The 19,421-nt window shown below is 36.7% G+C and overlaps 1 protein-coding gene across 5 annotated transcripts in view; it reads right to left on the bottom strand.

Annotated features, from left to right (window-relative positions):
- Positions 1-19,421, bottom strand: part of ythdc2 (YTH domain containing 2) — a 49,769-nt gene that overhangs the window by 25,918 nt on the left and 4,430 nt on the right. For 3 of the 5 annotated variants that reach the window (XM_059358356.1, XM_059358359.1, XM_059358358.1), the window contains exons 4-12: positions 18,257-18,453; positions 16,713-16,912; positions 14,134-14,300; positions 12,336-12,438; positions 9,620-9,776; positions 8,350-8,457; positions 8,086-8,237; positions 3,763-3,898; positions 1,676-1,802 (exon numbers count right to left, since the gene is read on the bottom strand). In XM_059358356.1, coding sequence (XP_059214339.1) covers positions 1,676-1,802; positions 3,763-3,898; positions 8,086-8,237; positions 8,350-8,457; positions 9,620-9,776; positions 12,336-12,438; positions 14,134-14,300; positions 16,713-16,912; positions 18,257-18,453 — 1,347 coding nt within the window. The remainder of the gene's footprint in view (positions 1-1,675; positions 1,803-3,762; positions 3,899-8,085; positions 8,238-8,349; positions 8,458-9,619; positions 9,777-12,335; positions 12,439-14,133; positions 14,301-16,712; positions 16,913-18,256; positions 18,454-19,421) is intronic. The other 2 variants (XM_059358357.1, XM_059358360.1) reach the window with 1 other exon arrangement.

Here is a 19,421-nt window from a genome sequence, read left to right as displayed (position 1 = left end):
TGAGGGGTTTCACCTTTACAGTGCGTTCAGACCGGACGCGTAGCGAATATTCGCGTCGCGTTACGCGCGAGAATTGAATTTAATTCGCGTCACTCGCGCGAGTAACGCGACGCGAATTTTCGCCCAAGAGACTATTTAGCGCCAAATAATTGCCTCCATTTCATTCTGTCATCAACCATGGCTGACATTACAAGCATAGCGTCCCTGTACCTGCTCTGCCGTCGTGTCTGGGTGAGTGACATCATCCGGAGGCGCACTCAGCACGGAGAGAGGACCACAGAGTACTTCCACCTTTTTCCTGTCCCTCCTGCCGACCCACTCCTCCTTCCTGCCTCTTTTCTCCTCTCTCTCATGTATGTATCTCGGACACTGTCGTCCAGAATCTCAACGCTGATAGGCTGTCCCGACACAGCGTCACGCGAATATTTCGCCAAAGTTGAATTTATTGAACTCACGCGAATTCGCGTTGTTTCATTCGCGCCGCGAAATTCGCGTCAATCGCGGCATTCGTGTCGCGCGAAACCCGCGATTCGCGCCGCCGGCAAAAATTTGCGTCTATTCGCGTGTTTGCATTGACTTTGTATGTAATCTTGTCGCGCGAAATATTCGCTACGCGTCCGGTCTGAACGCACCGTTAAAGACTGTGTTTGGGAAGCGCTGTGTAGCTCAGCTCAAAAGTTTTCGTATAATAGACGTCATAGGCTTCTACAGATTAATCCCATTCATAGAATTTATCTCACACCAGAGAGACTCCATAAAATGTACAGTACTATTTCTGAACTTTGTCCTAGGTGTAAGATCACAACAGGAAGTCTTATCCATATGTTTTGGGATTGTGTAAATTTGAAACACTTTTGGGATCATATTCTGGATGTATTCAATGACATCACAGGGATTGAGATTCCTCACTCACCAAGATTGATTTTGCAAGGGGATTTATCATGTTTTACCCACTAACAAGAAAAGGAAAACACATTTTATTAGGCTATCCCTAATTGCTGGAAAAAAATGTATTGCCATATTGTGGAAAAGTGAAAACCCACCCACTGTCTCAATGTGGCTTAAGGAAGTTGCATCATACATGGCCTCTGAAAAAATTATGTTCAATGTGAAAAAGAAACCCCGTCTTTTTGAAAAAAGCTGGAGTGACTTTAAAACATATCTGGATAACTCCTCAAAGTTATCTACTTGAGTACTGTCAGAGTGGTGTTGTTGGCTGTTACCACACATGGAAGACCAAGCCAATATCATGACCTTTGTTCAATGTAATTTACTGTGCTTTGTACTTTCTTTATATTTTTTATGGTTTTAATTTATTTTTCTATTATTTACTTCAGTATTGTATTTATCTATAATCTACTTTACTATTACTGTTGTTGTTATTATTATCCTTTTATTATTATTATTATTATTATTATTTATTTTTCATTATTATTATTAGGGATGAAGGCAAGGGTTGGCCTTTGGGGCCTGATTTGGGAGGGGGGTGGGTTTGGGTGGAATTTGAAGTTCTACTGCCGTTACTGATGCTGTAAACTGTTAATAAAAATGTTAATAAATAAATTGTTAAAAAAAAAGATTTGTCTGAGGGTGTGTGTAACAGACATGGGGACTGCTGCTGAACGTAATATTGAACTCATATTAGCTTGGTAACATTACATGGTTGCTGTCCTACCATCCATTGGATGCCTTTATGTTGATGTCTGCTCCCATGTTGAGTAGCTGTTCCATCGGTGTGAGGAAGCCCCGACCTGCTGCCACCATTAGAGGCGTGGCCCCCGTCTCACTGTGCCTGTAGTCCACTAGGTGAAAGAATACAAATCTTTAATAAAGCAGTTTATTTTCTACACACATTTTATATTTAAGGTCACCACAAAAAAAACTGCCACTTTAAATCTCTTAAATCTGTGACTTTTTTCTTGTAGATTTGCCACTTTAATCTAGTAAATTTGCAACTTTTTTCTCGAAATATTGCCCCCCTCCCCCCGGGTTTGTATTTTTATTTTTATTCATACTTGGCCCTAATACGCCGTCATAGTCAAGTTCTCCTCATACAAGTCACTAAAGAATAACTCTGTTTGGACGACTGTTTGTAGCAGATTTTTTTTCTAAATTTTTTCATTTTTACATTGGAGGTCAAGGTCAATAAAGTTAATATTATTATATTATTATCATACTGATTGGTCAGATGATGGTGTCACTGTCTGTGACGTAGCCTGATCTTTGCTGATTAGCTGGAAGAAATCCATGTGGTTCTACGACCAAACAGAGAGACATGGGGACACCATTTTGATATCCACTGAAGTTACCAAGTATAGTTCTTCGCCCGATAAAGGGTTAAGTGTCCTTTACATGATTGTCTGACATTCCTTTCGCTATTTGCAACAAACAGTATACATGGCTACTCACCCTCAGATGTTTCCAGGGAAACAGAGTTGTGGCTTATGCAAAACTTTAGATTTTGATTGCAAAACACATGAAAAAAATAAATATATAATCTTTTTTTTCTGTGTCAAATGACCACGATATAAGCAGGTTTATGCCCTTTAAGGTTTCCATAATCAGGAATTATCAGCTTCTTATAATAGACACCTCGTCAGTCAATAACCCTAATATAAATATTAAGCAAGAACCAGAGACGACTAGCGTAGCCTGGCATAAAGACTGGAAGCAGGAGAGACCAGCTAGCCTCACTAAATTAATAAATACCCCTGAAAAGGTTGTGGCTTATTTGGGTTGTGGTTTTACGAGTTTTGTGCTACTTTTAGGAATGGGTTAGCAATATGAAGAACATTCTCCATCACGATATATGTAAATCTGTCCTGCAATATCTATATAGTGTATATGATAATGTAGATCTTTCTGGAAAGTCAGCAGAAAAAACTTGAGGGATACCCAACAGAAAGAAATCACTAATGTTCTGTATCATATGTATACATACATCATCCACTGGAATGTTTATCACCATAATACTGTGTACAAAATGAATACTATGGCACTAAGCTCAAGATGCAGCACAGTGCCCCTGCCAAGTATACAGCCCTACAAAGTCTAACTGCAGTAACTAGGCAAAAGGTAAAACTGCTTTAAATGTTTTTAACGTATTTTAACTGGCCAGCAAAATGGGTTATAGGTAAGTAAGTGATATGACACTTATTTCTACATGTATTGATGATGTAATTTTTATGCTCAAAATCATGATGATTTATTTAACCTTTGACCCCAAAAACGTGGTTACTGCATTCTGGTTTTGCTGTAAAAGGTTCTAATAGTGATGCAAAAACAGTAGTGTAGTAACTACATGTTGTTGTCTTCTTTCAGCTTTTTTATTTTGTTTTCAATTAAGAAATATTTCCAAAATTATTTTGTTAAGTGTTTCATAACTCTATTTAAAGATTTGTGTATTTTAGACTTAGTATTATAAAGAAATGTTATATTTTAGTCTTAATATAATTTTCTCACTTTTTTACTTGATCACTATCTAGATAATAATTTCCCTTTCAAATAAACTTTACTACCTGGTTACTGCTTGGATTTTATTTGGATTTTGTGGTTTTTATATAATTATATACCGGTAAATATTTCTGAAATAAAGTGAACTTGAAATCTAAACTTTGTCACAAGACAAAACAGACATCAAGGAGTTCATTTTCCGTTATAACTCAATTTTGACCAAAAATGTAGTTACTGCAGTTAGACTTTGTAGGGCAGTATAAAGTGGAGAAAGGGGGGGGGGGGGGTTATCAAGCCTCAGAGTCATACCGTTAACATTTTCATAGAGGATAAGGTTGAAGAGCTGAATGAAAGCATCCTGGTCTTCAGTGAGGAATATGTTGGAAATGCAAGAGTCCATCTCCTTCAGCAGCCACGGTTCCAGCTGCTCTCTGTCATTCTCAGTCTGGAAAACAAAATTGGACACTGATTCAACCTGATGGCAAGCATCAACAGTCAGGGTTCACACAACACAGCCACATGTAACTTGTCTGGATGAAACAGTTACCAGATGGCCAGAAACATTATTATTCATGACACTGTTATGAAATCATTTGAATGTGTAACTTCTTTATGACAGGTCCAAAATAGATCACTGTATTTCAGTTCAAGGAAATTATTCATGACATAATTATAGTGTGTGTAAAATTATGCGTAAATGTGCTCCGTTTCTCAACCCACAGTTTCATCAAGTTGTTTGTTCCTGGATTTTATGTCATCTTAATTACTGTTCAGTTGTTTGGTCTGCTGCATCCAACAGTCTTATAAACACATTACAAGTGGCTCAAAACAAGGCTGCAACACTGGTTCTAGGTTGTTCTCCAAGAACTAGTGTTGTACAAATGCATGGACGTCTCACCTGGTTAAGAGTCGAGGATAGACTATCTGCTAATGTACTAATATACTTGCATGAAATTATTAATAATCAGACTCCTAAATATTTTTATAATAATATAATTTACCGCTCAAATATTCTGAAAGGGCCACGGGGGCTACTGCCGGTGTGTGTCCACTATGATGAGATGCCGAATGTTCCGGGACAGAGGTGGACAGACTGGAATTTCTGGCCTCAAACAGAAAGCATTTTTGGCAAAACCATAATACCTATCATTGATCCGACTTCACTTTGAGCGTCCTGGGTTTTTCCTGAACGTCTACATATGTTTTTGTTTTTTTCAAGAAAAATGAAAAAATAGCTTTGTTAGAGCGATCTAAAAAAACTGTTACATCTCCCTTTTTCAGAAATCTTCCTGCATTTTTAATATGGGAGCCAATGAGGCTGTTGGTGTGTGTTGGTGGCGCGTCTGTGCGTCCTACGCCCAAACTATAACTCTGACAGCTTTACAAGAGGATTGTGAGTCAGAAGACAAATTTTCCTATGTTTCTATGTATAAATTATTTCTGTAGAGTGGAATTTGCACCCTTGAGCGCAGTTTTCAAATTTATTTTTTGACAATTTTGTCTCTCCCTCTACACTCTTGCGATGATGTCACACACTGTTACACGAACAAACGAGGAAAAACTAGGAAACAAATTGAGAAAAAAGTCTAGAAATATCTAGAAAAGCTTTAGAAAAATTTAGAGAAGGATCTAGAACAACCTAGAAGGTGATATTGAAAAAATATCTAGAGATCTAGAGCTTTTCTAGATTTTTCTTAATCCTACTCTAGATTTTCCGAAAGCATTTCTAGATATTTCTAGATCTTTTTCTGGATTTTCTAGATATTTGTTTTCTAGATCATATTCTAGATTTTTACAAAATATTTTTCTGGATTTTTACACTAGTTTTTACAAGAGCATTTCTAGATCATTTTCTAGTTTTTTCTAAATCCTTTTAATTTTTCGAAATCTTTTCTAGATTTTTCTTAATCCTACTCTAAATTTTTCGAAAGCATTTCTAGATATTTCTAGATCTTTTTATGGATTTTCTAGATATTTGTTTTCTAGATCATATTCTAGATTTTAAAAAAAAATCTTTTTCTGGATTTTTTTCTAGTTTTTACAAGAGCATTTCTAGATTATCCCCTAGATTTTTCTAAAGCATTTCTAGATTCTAGAAAAGAAATCTTGAAAATCCAGAAAAAGATCTAGAAATCTAGAAATGCTTTCAAAAAAATCTGGAGAAGGATCAAGAAAAATCCGGAAAAATAATCAAGAAAAATCTAGAAAAGCTCTAGGAAACAAATTGAAAAAAGTCTAGAAATATCTAGAAAAGCTACAAAACTCTAGAAAGTGATATTGAAAAAAACCTAGAGATCTAGAGCTTTTCTAGATTTTTCTTGATTACTTTCTAGATTTTTATTAATCCTTCTCTAGATTTTTCGAAAGGATTTCCAGAGAAGATCTAGAAAAAGGATTTCTAGATATTTCTAGATCTTTTCTGGATTTTCTAGATATTTGCTATAGATCATATTCTAGATTTTTTAAAATCTTTTTCTGGATTTTTTTCTAGTTTTTACAAGAGCATTTCTAGATCATTTTCTAGATTTTTCTAGATCATTTTAATTTTTCTAAATCTTTTCTAGATTTTTCTTGATCCTTCTCTAGATTTTTCTAAAGCATTTCTAGATTTTAGAAAAATAATCTAGAAAATCTAGAAAAAGATCTAGAAATATCTAGAAATACTTTAGAAAAATCTAAAGAAGGATCAAGAAAAATCAAAAAAATAATCAATCTAGAATCTAGATAAGCTCTCAGAATAACTAGGGGAAAAATCTAGAAAAAAGTCTAGGAATATCAATTATATCAATTTTTTTAGAAAAGTTAAAAGGATCTAGCAAAATCTAGAAAGATGACCTAGAAAAAAAATCTAGAAAATCCAGAAAAAGATCTAGAAATATCTAGAAATGCTTCAGAAAAAAATGAGAAGGGTATTAGATATTTTTTACTTGTTTTGGAAAGTCTTGACAAGCCAAATTTTCCATTGGCAGATAATTTTGCTATTTTAAGCAAAATACACCAAATTAAAAAAAAAAAAAAATTTAAACAAAACACAACATAAATCACCAATTGACAAACACAGTAAAAAAATAAAAGAAAAAGAACAACAACAATAAAATCACAAAACCAACCTAAATAAGTAAATAAATAAATAAAACAATAAGAACTTTAACACATTAAATAACATTAAAACTAAACTAGTCACAGACAAACATCAAACATAACTAGAAAATTTCCTCTGGGGAAATTCTGAAAGGGCCACGGGGGGCTACTGCCGGTGTGTGTACACTATGATGAGATTCTTCAGAGAACTATGCCCTTTAACCTCAAAAAGTGTGTTTGTGTGTGTGTCTGTGTAATTAAAATCACATAAAGTTACCTGTGTGTGTGTGTGTGTGTGTGTGTGTGTGTGTGTGTGTGTGTGAAGCATGTGTATGCATATGTGAGGAGTGTGCGCGCTTACACGCATGTGTATGTGTATCTGTAACTGTAATCGCATCAAAGATCAAAGGCAATCAGATCAAAGCAATCAACAGAATTAACTGACACCTGCCAATGTCCCGGAAGAGTGACAGCAGCCAGAGGTGGACAGACTTTCTGGCCTCAAACAGAAAGCATTTTTGGCAAAACCATAATACCTATCATTGATCCGGCTTCACTTTGAGCGTCCTGAGTTATTCCTGAACGTCTAAATATGTTTTTTTTTAAGAAAAATGAAAAAATAGCTTTGTTAGAGCGATCTAAAAAAACTGTTACATCTCCCTTCTTCAGAAATCTTCCTGCGTTTTTAATATGGGAGCCAATGAGGCTGTTGGAGCGTGTTGGTGGCGCATTTGTGCGTCCTACGCCCCAAACTATAACTCTGACAGCTTTACCAGAGGATTGTGAGTGAGAAGACAAATTTTCATACGTTTCTATGTATAAATTATTTCTGCCTGGAGCACAGTTTTCAAATTTATTTTTTGACAATTTATTCTCTCCCTCGACACTCTGACAATGATGTCACACACTGTGACACGAACATTCCGTGCAATACACACCCATTATAATCTCAGAATTTCTCCAAAAATGATCATAGTCATTGAACAGGGATTGATAAAAAACTATATGACCTATCGAAACGTGGATTAATACACCGATACACAAGACTTGTGTCCACTGTTTAAAGTTTAAATGGAGTCTCTAGGTGAAATTGTGCCGGAGAAGTAGACGTTTAAAAATCTTTTTAAAGAGATTTAAAGTGGCAAATTTGCGAGAAAAAAGTTGCAGATTTATGAGAAAAAAGTGGGAAAAAAGTTTTTGCTCGCAGATTCACCACTTTAAATCTCATGAATTTTCCCTTTTTCTTGAAGATTTGCCACTTTAATCTTGTAAACTTTTTTCTCAAAATATTACCCCCCTCCCCTGGGTCCATATGTTTGGGGTTTTTTTTACACATTCTGGCTGTATGTAATATCCTCCAATATTCTCTAGGGTTGAAATTTGGAATTTGCAAGTATTTCAATGAGTGCCCTATTAAGGGTTAAGGGACATTTTTAACTTTTACCCGTTGATTTTGGGTTCAGGGGGGTTAAGTTATGCCCAAAAGTTTGATCTACGACCATGAAGCACAGAAATAACAGAGGGGTGTTTGTGGTGATTGTGTTGGCTTACCAGCTCACTGAAGGTGTTGTCACCTTGGCCCAAGAAGGTGTTGTCCTGGACGAAGCCTGGGGTAGACACAGGGCTCCTCTGTTTCTCCTCCACTGGGCTGTCCTCTACTGCCTTACACCACTCCATCAAACATTTCTGATTCTTCTCCTCTGCTAACCACAACGTGTGATACACAGAAGAAATTAAGAAAAAGCCTGATGGAAGGCTGTGATGTCAATCTTTATTTAGTTCGACTAAGTGCATTAATTAAAAAAAGCTTTATACTTCTCTGTGTGTCTTCCTTGTATTTTTTCATGTCCCCTTTGTTAAAGCCTGTCAGCCTCAGGATGTCCTCCAGAAAGACTTCCTTCACTTCAAACTGTCTTCCTTTGACTAAAAATATAAATAATACAATTAATAACAACCCATTCCATAAACACGTACACCTGGGGAACACTGAAATTGCATGGTTCCTGTAAGTGATAAGCAATTTTTGGTAACACTTTATTTTAAAAAGGTACACGTATTCAACATTAATTAGCTGCTTATTAGCATGCAAATTAATAACATATTGGCTCTTAATTAGTCATTGTTAAGTCCTTATTAATGCTTTATTCTGCATGGCCTTATTATACAACCAGTAAGCCATTAACTAAGAGTTTCCCCTCAATAACCTCAGAATTTTTGCTTATTAGTAGTAATTCCATACAGAGTAAAGCATATTAAGATCATAGCTCATATACAACAACTTCCTTACTTACTAAATTAGTTAAATATATGTGCTGAAATATGTGCCACCAGAAACTGAATTTGAATTATTTATTTTTGAATTTGAATTACTCAACTTAAATAATTGCATTAAAAACTGAATTTGAATCACATCATTTGAATTTGTATTGTTCAATTTGAATCACTGCATTGAAAAACTGAATCTGAATTGTATTTCAATTTCAAATTACAATTCAGATTCAGTTTTTTTTAATGCAATGATTCAAATTATACAATACAAATTAAAATGATTCTATCTGTGTATTAGACTTAATATTATAAAGAAATTTTACGTTTTTTAATTTTAATCTTAATATAATTTTATCTCACTTTTTTGCTTCATCACTATCAAGATAATATTTTTCCTTTCAAGTAACTATATACTATAATACTATAATTTCTATTATTTTTATGTTTTAATTAGTATATATATCCAAAGCAGTCCGTGGTAAGTGCAATTACTGCTTGGTTTTGAGTTGGATTTTGTGGTTTTTATATCTTTTATATTTCTCTGAAATAAAGCAAAATTGAAATCTCAAACTTTGTCACAAGATAAAACAGACATCAAGGAGTTCATTTTTAGCTATAACTCAATTTTGACCAAAAATGAAGTTGCTACAGTTAGACTTTGTAGGGCAGGATAGGCAGTGACCAAAAAGCTTAAAAATAAAACTTACTATAGTTTAAATACTATACTATAAATAGTAAACACACTTCTGAACACTTTAATTCAATTCAGTTGTCAGAGAAAAGCCAACTAGCTGACAAACATGCTAAGAGGACTTACGGTGGATAACAGGGCAGGAGCCAAAGTAGCGAAGGAACAGGTCTATGTCCAGAGCTGCACTGGACAGGATCAGCTTCAGTGTGGGGATCTTCTGAAGCACATCCTTTATCTTAGTGAGCAGGAAGTCAGTCAGACCATCACGCTCATGCACCTCGTCCTGTTCAAACACAGAAAGTCACTTTGAAGTCACATTGGCCTTTGTAAATGTCGTCCTATGAAAGTCTCTCCAGGCTTCTCACAGCTGAAATACTAAAGTCTCGACCATCAAGAAGCTTTTTCCTTAACCCATTTAAGGTGGGAAAGCATTAACGCATTTCTACCATTAAAACCGGGAGCGCTGTTGTGTTATTCTACCATTAAAGCCGGGAAAGTGGATACGTCGTTTTGTAGTATTTGTAGTTTTTTTTCCACCTATTTTCGATCTCTTGGCCAATGAAATGCATCAGAATACATGTGGGAGTGTCGCAATGCAACATGGGACTTTTCCAGAACTTATAAATCATGGCGGAAGATGACTATAGCGGAGGAGCTCAGAAGTAAGTGACGGAAGCGATCTTGATGAAAACAGCGCCGATGATTTTATTGCTGATCCGGAATTTGAACCCTCGGAACCAATCGACCGGGATTTATGGATGAGGAATATGTTTTTAGACGACATATTTTCACCGAAGAACAGACAGATTTGTGGCCATCTGGAGATAATAACAATAATAATACTAATTGATTGTGATGATGATATAAGAAATCATGACTGTTTATGTCTTATATTACTTTATGCGTCGTTGAGTACCCTGAAAAGTGCAATATAGATAAAATGTATTATTATTATTATTATTATTATTTATTTTATTTTTTTATTACAGTAGGCTAATGAGAACTATGTCTCTTTCTTCCAATGGTCATATCATGTTTGCATCTTGCTCATGGGCATGTATTAGTATTATGTATAGGATTTTTATTCAGTCAAATGTAACATTTGCTGAGTTTGTTGATTTTTTAAAAAACTTTATTGTTTGGACAAATAAACTCAGCTTCTCATGAAAGCCACTGGTATAAGCTCTCAAATACTTTTTGAATTTCATTTCTATCTGCTACAGAGGCTGAAAAATCTTCTGTTGAATTTCCAGAAAAACTTCAGGTTTTAGGGTGTTCTTTCAAAATCGCCCAGAGGTTTTCCAGGCATTTTTTCCAGGCGTTTTAGTCCTAAATGGGTTAATTATATATTGAGTTTTACTTGTTTATATTTAGAAAACAATGCATAGAACAGAATAGCCTTGATTTGCTTCCATTCATGTATTCAAGTGACGCATTCGTGAACTTTGGGATTGTGAAAATGCAGTAAAATAATGTTTTCCGGTGCATTGCTTTTATTTTGAAGGTGGGTCTAACACGTTCTTACCATAGTTTAGTAAATACAAGCAGTGTGCTGCTTTGTTCTCTTCCAGTAACGTTAGATAGCCATCAGCTCTAACAGGAAGTCTAACCTCACTCAGAAACTGGAGTAATGCTAACAGAGTGCTCATGCTGTGGGGCGTCCCGGTGGCTCACACTGGTAGAGCGTGTACCATTAAGGCTGAGTCCTTCCTGCGGCGGACCCGGGTTCGAATCCAGCCTGAGGTCCCTTTGCCGCATGTCCTCTCTCTGTCTCTGTCTTTCTATCTGTCACTATCTAATAAAGCAAAAATGCCCAAAAAATAATATAAAAAAAATAAATAAAAAATAACCGCTGTTACGGTTGTTACAACATCTCAAGTGTTTGAAGTCCTGGCACTGTTCCATGCCCGCAAGACTGTTCGTCGGACCCTCTCGCTGTGGTCACTGCTACAGAGTAGGGTTGTCAAAAGTATCGATACTAAAACATTGTATCCGGATATGATACTCATTTTCAAAAGTATCGATACCAAAGGAGAGAAAAGTCAACCTGCAACCAAACAGCAACACACACAGCCGACTCTACCAACAACGAAAATATGAAGCTAGAGTGCAGAATAGAGGACAATGCACTTTCTCAACACTGTGTGATTGAATTGACTTTTTTTGTAACAGGTGCAGCTGCTGAGAATACAGCATTTCAACAGTGTAATGTTAATGTTAACTGGTTTGACTAGTGTAATTTAGTTTATTGTTGTGTGTAAAGCATAGCCAAGGAAGGAACACTTAAGTTATTGTTATTATTTTATCAAGCTTGCCTAATATTGTGCACAGCATACAACCTCAAAATATTGTTCTAATTGTTATTGTTTATTGTATTTATTTATTTTCTGCACTACCTCAGACCTGAAGCTTGTTATCATAGTTGCAGTTTCTTTTTGCACAACTGTTTTTTATTATAAACATTTAACCTGTGGTTCTGTTCATTTTTACATGTTGCATTTTTCTTGTTAATAAAAATATTTCTGTTAAATTTTGGGGTCTTTGTTTTTATCCTTGTGGTATCGAAAATGGTATCGAGTATCGAAAATTTTCCTGAGTATCTGCATCGAGATTTTAGTATTAGTAATTTAGTAAAATTTTTGTATCGTGACAACCCTACTACGGAGTTACAAAAATAAAACTATCCCCTATTTCGAAGTAGCAGCAGGCATAATATAGAAGCCGTGGGGCTCAAATTTGGTCAGAAAAGCCTGAAGATGTCGAAGATTAACTCCATATCGGAAATGGTATCAAATCATGAGTTGAGTTTGTATGTCGTGTTAATTGCAGTCTTGATGCTCACCACAATGGCATGTGTGACAGTTGTCAGGCTGGCATCTCCAGCCATCAATGTTCTGAGGAACACTCCACTGGTGCAGAAAGTCAGCAGTGTCTTAGGGGAGACCCTGAAGGATCAAAGTCAAAAATTACAAGAGGCATTTCTACGTGAAAATAAAAAAACTGTTCCATAAGCTAACAAATATTAGTCAAATAAAAAACAGAATAACAGGAGCGGTGCTGGTATCCCTAATACATCGGTGCTCTTGCAATGGGTAAACAGTGAACTCAAATGAAAAAAATGCAGGCACTCTGGTGGATTGACAAAAGTTAAAAACCGTTTATTTTACATGGGTTACATCTAAAAACACCAATGCGTGTCGGTGTTCTGCTTTTAGCCTTAACAATTCCTGCTTGTGTGAGCAGATATCTGACTCTGCTGAGTTCAGCTCTTTTAACCCTCAGGAGTCCATCTATTTATTGAAAATACACGTTTTATTTACAGTAATAACTTTAGTTATATATGATATGTAGACAAGCTGAGAAAGCCAATTAAAAGTGCATCATAGGAGCTTTCACAGCTTTCACAGCCATTTGTTTCTAGACCTTTTTTAAATTGTGACTTTTCTTTCTACAATGAAAACTATTACTATTTTTAATTTACATGCAAATAGACTGTTTTGTAGTTTTATTATTTATTTTTCTGCTGTTTTTGTGTCTATAAATGTTTTTTTTTTAAATGGTACTTTTCCATAGACACCTGTGTCTTGTTTGTATTTTGGGTTCCTGGCAGCTTTATACTTTGTTAATTAAAATAAAATGAAAAATCTGACTGATAGCCAAGTTTGTGTTGAGAAAAAGGAGCCATGCATGTGATGTAAGGACAGACTGAAAGATGCTAAACAGATACAGAATGCATAGGAAGTTGACAAATTTGAACCAAAATCTCCTGAACTTCAGAGGGTTAAATAACATGACAATAACATTTCTTATTAGCCTTTTGAACTACACAGAGGAGAGAAGCAATTTGTGTTCTTTATGAGCCTTCATCCTTTTCTAGAGCTGCTTGACTCTGAAAAGCTAGGCTGGTTTGCCTGTGAAAGTTAACAAAAATGCACTTTAACAATGGACCTTTGGATGCGGTCTGCAGATTGCACCTGGCACCAAGTAGTCGGTCTATCTCGTTCTTGCACTTACTGAAATTCAACCAGTTGATAAATTCTAGGCTTATTTGTAAAAACGGGATTTGTGTGCACACTGCAAAAAAGGTGTGTCTAAAAACCAGATAAAAAGATTAAATCTGAGGGAAGTGATCTTGCTGCATGGACAGATAATTTCACTTTACAAGATTTCTTAAATTAAGATTATTAAATCTAGAAATAAGCATGTTGAACACTTAAAATAAGAAATAAACTCTTAAAACAAGATAAATTAAAGCTGCCAGCAGCGATGAACTGGCCCGAGCAGAGTGCACTAACAATTATTTGTTTCTTAACAAGATAAAAAAAACTTTAGATTTAGAAGTGTTAGATAATTTATCTTGTTTTAAGAGTTAATTTCTTATTCATAAGCGTTCAACATGCTTATTTCTAGATTTAATAATCTTAATTTAAGAAATCTTGTAAATTGGAATTATATGTCCACGCAGAAAGATAATTTCCTTCAGATTTGTGTTTTTATCTGGTTTTTAGACACCTTTTTTCCATTGCCTTACTAAAATGTTTCTGCACTGTACACTTGTTTAAAGTGCTTTGGAACAAGCTTATTTCATGTAACTGGAATCTAAGACGAATTGGCTTGAAAAAAGCTGTGGTTTAACCTACCTGCTCTCCAGTCTGATGTGATAACCGACAGTCTGGCCCACACTCTCTCCTCTCTCAGCTGCCACTCTCTCAGCCACAGCAATGGCAGCCAGGCGTCTGGGCTGAGTGCAGAAGATCCTGCAAGGTTCTCCTTTCCTGCTGCAGTCATCGAGCAGGAACTGTGGGATCTGAACAAAGCACAGTGACACTGAATTTACAGCATGGACCAAGAGAATAGTTATCCAGTAACAGTGGATTTAGTCCTTACAAACGAGAAATGAAAAAATAAACCAAATCCTTTGACGTTCTTGTGATTTCGTTTTGGTGTTACAATCTTTCTAAAAAAAAATGTTCAATCAGTGACCAAATTTAAGTACTAAGTGTACTCGTCATAAGTAAGGGCATCTTTCTAACCTAACGATTAAGACACAATACCAAGTAACTTCAACATGCCAGGTGCAACTTCCACTGGGGACCATTGCTACACCACAACTAAGAGAGACAAGGCTAATGCTGCGTTTCAGACTTTCAGACAAAAATGCGTGACCCCCTACCTGAAAAAAAACTTGTGTTTCCAAGTACAAAAAGTGCTGTGATATAAAAATGTATACTTGATGCATGTTTGCTAATGCATAATTCTACTCTTTTTTGCTTATAAATGCAAGGAAGCATGTTTTTTTTTTTGTTTACTTTCGATGGACCTGAAATGCTTTGAGGACAAAGTTGGACATTTAAGAGCGAGTTAGCATGCTGAAATGTAACTAAACAAAGAACAGTTGAGGCTGATGGGAATGCCATTTCGTTTTGAATGCTGAAAATCCAAAGAGTTTTGACTAAGGCTACGTTTATGTAACAGAGTTAATGAGTTCATAAGAAATTTGATTCCACTTGCCATATAAAAATGCATCTCTCAACAACATCAATAGTAATTGAACGCAGCACCCCTGTGGTTTAGAGTCGTGCACCCCGGGGGGCAGCAACAGTCGGACCTTCGTGGCTCCCTGGTAGGTTCACGGGCTATGAGCTCCGTCATTTTTTATATTAAATTACTTTAATTTCACTGCAAATGTGTGGTTTAAGTTGTGTTTGTTTGAACATATAGTTCCCTTACGGTTGAGCCCGTCCTTTTTCGTAGAAAGTTGACGGTGTTTTTCTTTTATTTTTGTTTACAAAACGGCTAATGCTACAAGCTAGCTAACCTGCACTGTCTTTTCATTTTATATTTTCCAGATGTGAATGTGTGAGTGAGAGAGCAAAACTGACTGACTGTACAATTGATTTCTGTGCCAGAATAAACGGCTGGATGCCAATTGAGATGGTTGTCTTCGGCCCCGTTCACACGAGGACGCTCGCGGGTAAAAACAACAAAATATTTTATCGGAAGTGCCTTTCGTTTAGACGGTGACGGCGTTTTGGGGGCTTAAAGACGCAAAAATCTGAAACCACCTTCCAAAGTGGAAAAGTTAAATACGCTCCGCCGTAGCGTGTCCGTCTACACTGCCAAGACGCAAAACTCTGCTCAGATCTGCTCACGTCACGTATGTGTTTACGTCACATACATGCTCCAGTAAAGGAAAATAAACAAAGGTGGGATTATTTCCATGCGTCGGACCTTCAAGCTGCTCTGGCAGCTCTAATAAACTTACAGGAGTCTTTCCACCAAATGTACAGGATATGTACAGTCAGTATTAGTGAACAGAGAATGATCTGTAATTACCTCTATCACATTTTGGATGCAGCAATTCGTCGGAGGCGAGCCAGACGGCTGTAAACGAGACCTGGGAGATCTAGTGGATGGTGGATAACTTTGTGGAAGGAGAAGCTGATGAAAATGTGTGGCGTGAAAACTTCTGCATGCCCAAAGATGCTCTTATGGCTTTAAGTGATGCTGCCTGGCATGCATACAATCCAATATCACACACTTTTGCGTCACTGTATGCACGCAGATTTCCTCAACGGGTCAAAAGTTAATAAACATTCAACTTTGACCTGTTGGTGGCGCTAGAGCTCTTGAGCTAGTGTTGCCTACACAGTATCACCACTTGAACCCAAGTAATGGGTGGTCTGCTGTTAAATTATTACAATATTGGGGAGTTATTACATTATCAGGAGTTGCGAAATGAAGGCTAACCTGATTATGTAATAACCTCCCATTAATGTTATAAAAAAAGTGAAAAAAAAAAAAAAAAGTGTATTACATTATTGGGAAATGCACTTTATTACATTATCGGGAAGTTATTACATTATCAGGTTTTATTACATTTTCAATGGACTCAAGTGCAGATTTTTTTATTGCATTATCGAGGTTATTACATTATCGGGATTTTATTACATTGTCAGGTTCTACAGGGTGGTTTCAGATTTTTTAGTTTTTAAGCCCCAAAATGCCGTCACCGTCTAAACAAAAGGCACTTCTGATAAAATATTTTGTCGTTTTTACCTGCAAGCGTCCTCGTGTAAAGGGGGCCTTACTGACTATTGCTTATCCTCCGGGAATGGTTAATATTTGTTCAAAATTCTGTCTCAATGTGTTTAGTAGCTGTTGAGATATTTCAGTTGGCACCAGAGTATTGGACCATCTCTCTGTCAGACAGACCCACCTGTGTAGTTTTTCCAGAGCCGGTCTCTCCCACTACCAGCACCACCTGGTTTTCTCTGATGAGCTGGACGATCTCTTCCTGACGTTCATGCACCGGCAGGGAGCATCGAAAACTGTCCAGATCTGATCGACTCCTCCTCCGAGGCACCATGGGTATTCCATTGTTTAAGCGCCCACTTGTCCTGTTCCTGTCACTGATGTCTGTGGGAAGAGCTGAAGAATATTACACGACCCTCTACTGCACAGATGGTCATTTTGAAACTTAATGTGTCCATCTTGAAAGTGTAATTCCCAACTGCTGCTGCTAATGCAATAAGTGCAATATCCGTCCACGTCACATCCATGGTATTTCCTTTTGAAATTTTATGCACCATGTATGTACATTATGAGTGTGACTAATTATATAAACTTGCTCATTCCATGAATGCACGATCCTTACAAGTTGAACTTCATTGTAAAGGTAACCTATCAGGTTTTCCAACTATGTAAAATACAATACCAATTTGTAGTGATGTGCCAATGAAGCCTCATGAACCATTGTCATTATTTTCTGAGCCCACTAGATGGTGCTATTGGTTTAAAGAAAAAGGCTGAAGCAATGGTAATTGAGTGTGCTTTCAGCTCTTTGTTGAAAAGAGAGCTGAAAGCACACTCAATTACCATAAAAATAATGACAATGGTTCACGAGGCTTCACTGGCACATCACTACCAATTTGTATTATGAAAGGGGAGAAATTATTGACCAAAATAATGTTTGCAAACTTTTTTTTGAGGAGTTTATATATTCATTCATTCATTACCATTAACCGCAATCGGGTCGCGGGGGGCTGGAGCCGATCCCAGCTGTCATTGGGCAAGAGGCGGGGTACACCCTGGACAGGTCGCCAGACTATCGCAGGGCTGACACATAGAGACAGACAATCACACTCTCAGTCACACCTACGGGCAATTTAGAGTCACCAATTAAACCTAAGTGCATGTTTTTGGACTGTGGGAGGAAGCCGGAGAACCCGGTGAGAACCCACGCTGACACGGGGAGAACATGCAAACTTCACACAGAAGAGCCGCAGGCGGGAGGCGAACCGGCGACCCTCTTGCTGTGAGGCGAGAGCGCTAACCACTACACCACCGTGTAGCCCGAGTTTATATATATCCTTTTTAAATAAATTTGATTCTTTGGATTTCTTTGTGTTTTAATATGCAACAATGATAAAGCACCTTATATTTTCAGATGCTTATGATGAATGTTGTGTTGTCAGAATGGGGAAAAATGAGAAAACACATTTGGAAAGGCATGAAATATGATTTGGATCTATCCTTTTGGGAGTGTGGCCAAAAGAGATTTTGGCCAACTTTGTGCCTTGGGTTTCTGGAAACGTAATCAAACACTCCAGAGAGAAAAAGTTGGAAGGTGAAAGGAATATGAATATGATTTTATGTTTTACAATAGGTGGACGATATAGATAACAGCCCAATGTAAGTAGACACCATTAAATGTATTTTGCCATTTATTTTCTTATCGAGTGGACAATAACTGACACTCACCAGATTCTGCAGCCACAGAAATGCCACTTTTGTTGTTGGGCTGCATGTCTATGCGTTCCTTATTGCTGATGGGAAACCTCTGGAGTAGGCTACGGATAAAATATAAGGAGTTGTGGGAGAGTGTGAGGAGCATGGTAGGCCGAGGTCTGTCTGAACCATTCTTCTTCCTGATGGTGAGGACACGGTTTGATCCTTTCCTGAGAGAAGGGAAGAGACAATTCCATTAAAAAAAAAACGTTTTAAAACCGATTGAAGCACCAAAAACTGTTGTTGTAAATGGTCCAACAATCTCAGAGTAGTCTTACTTTTACATTACTTTTGGTACTACTGAAATCATAAAAGCTGGTTTTTGTTTATGTAATTTCAAAATCAAAAATGATCAGTTTAAAGACCCGTTGTGTCTACCGTTTGGACTGGCGGACACACAACTCAAAAGTGCACATTCCAAAAGACTCTTCTCTATTATCACTATTTTTGCAAGGAAGAACATATTCAGGGTTCGTACACTTCAGCAGTGGTCAAATTCAAGCATTTTTCAAGGACTTTCCAGGGCAATTTTCAAGCTTTTCCAGTGTCTTACACCTGTTGTAAACTGCATGTTTTAGATGAGTACTTATACTTGCCAATTGTGGCCCTTGTGACGATATTTTGTGGCCCCCACCTTGATATGAAAGTTTAATGTGAGTTTTATATGAATGTCACTTTACCGTGTTGTGTGTGGGAGGTCCCTTTAATTACTTTTTGTGTCTTTTTTAAATAATTTTGTGTCTTTTTTAAATAATTTTGTCTTTTTTGGTAATTTTGTGTCTTTTTTGGCGATTCTGTGTATTTTTGGTCATTTTGTGTCTTTTTTGTGTCATTTTGTGTCTTTTTTAAGTAATTTAGTGTTTTTTCAGTCATTTTGTTTTCTTGTTTTGTAATTTTGTGTCTTTTTTGGTCATTTTGTGTCTTTTTTGGGTTATTCTGTGTCTTTTTTTTATTTATTTTGTGTCTTTTTTTGGCCATTTTGACACTGTCTCCAGCGCCCCCCAAGCACTGAAAGCGTTGATTGAACACCCCCCACAAATGGTTAAGTAAAAGAATGTCACAGCTGAAGTAAGGGAAACAAGGTGGAAGACTGAAAAGGCATACTTTCCTGAAGTGTTTTAGTGAGTCACGATAGCTT

Source organism: Centropristis striata, chromosome 19 (genome assembly GCF_030273125.1).
Source record: "Centropristis striata isolate RG_2023a ecotype Rhode Island chromosome 19, C.striata_1.0, whole genome shotgun sequence".
NCBI classification, from domain to species: Eukaryota; Metazoa; Chordata; class Actinopteri; order Perciformes; family Serranidae; genus Centropristis; species Centropristis striata.
Note: the sequence above shows the minus strand (reverse complement) of the source record. Positions and strands in the feature narration are given on the sequence as shown.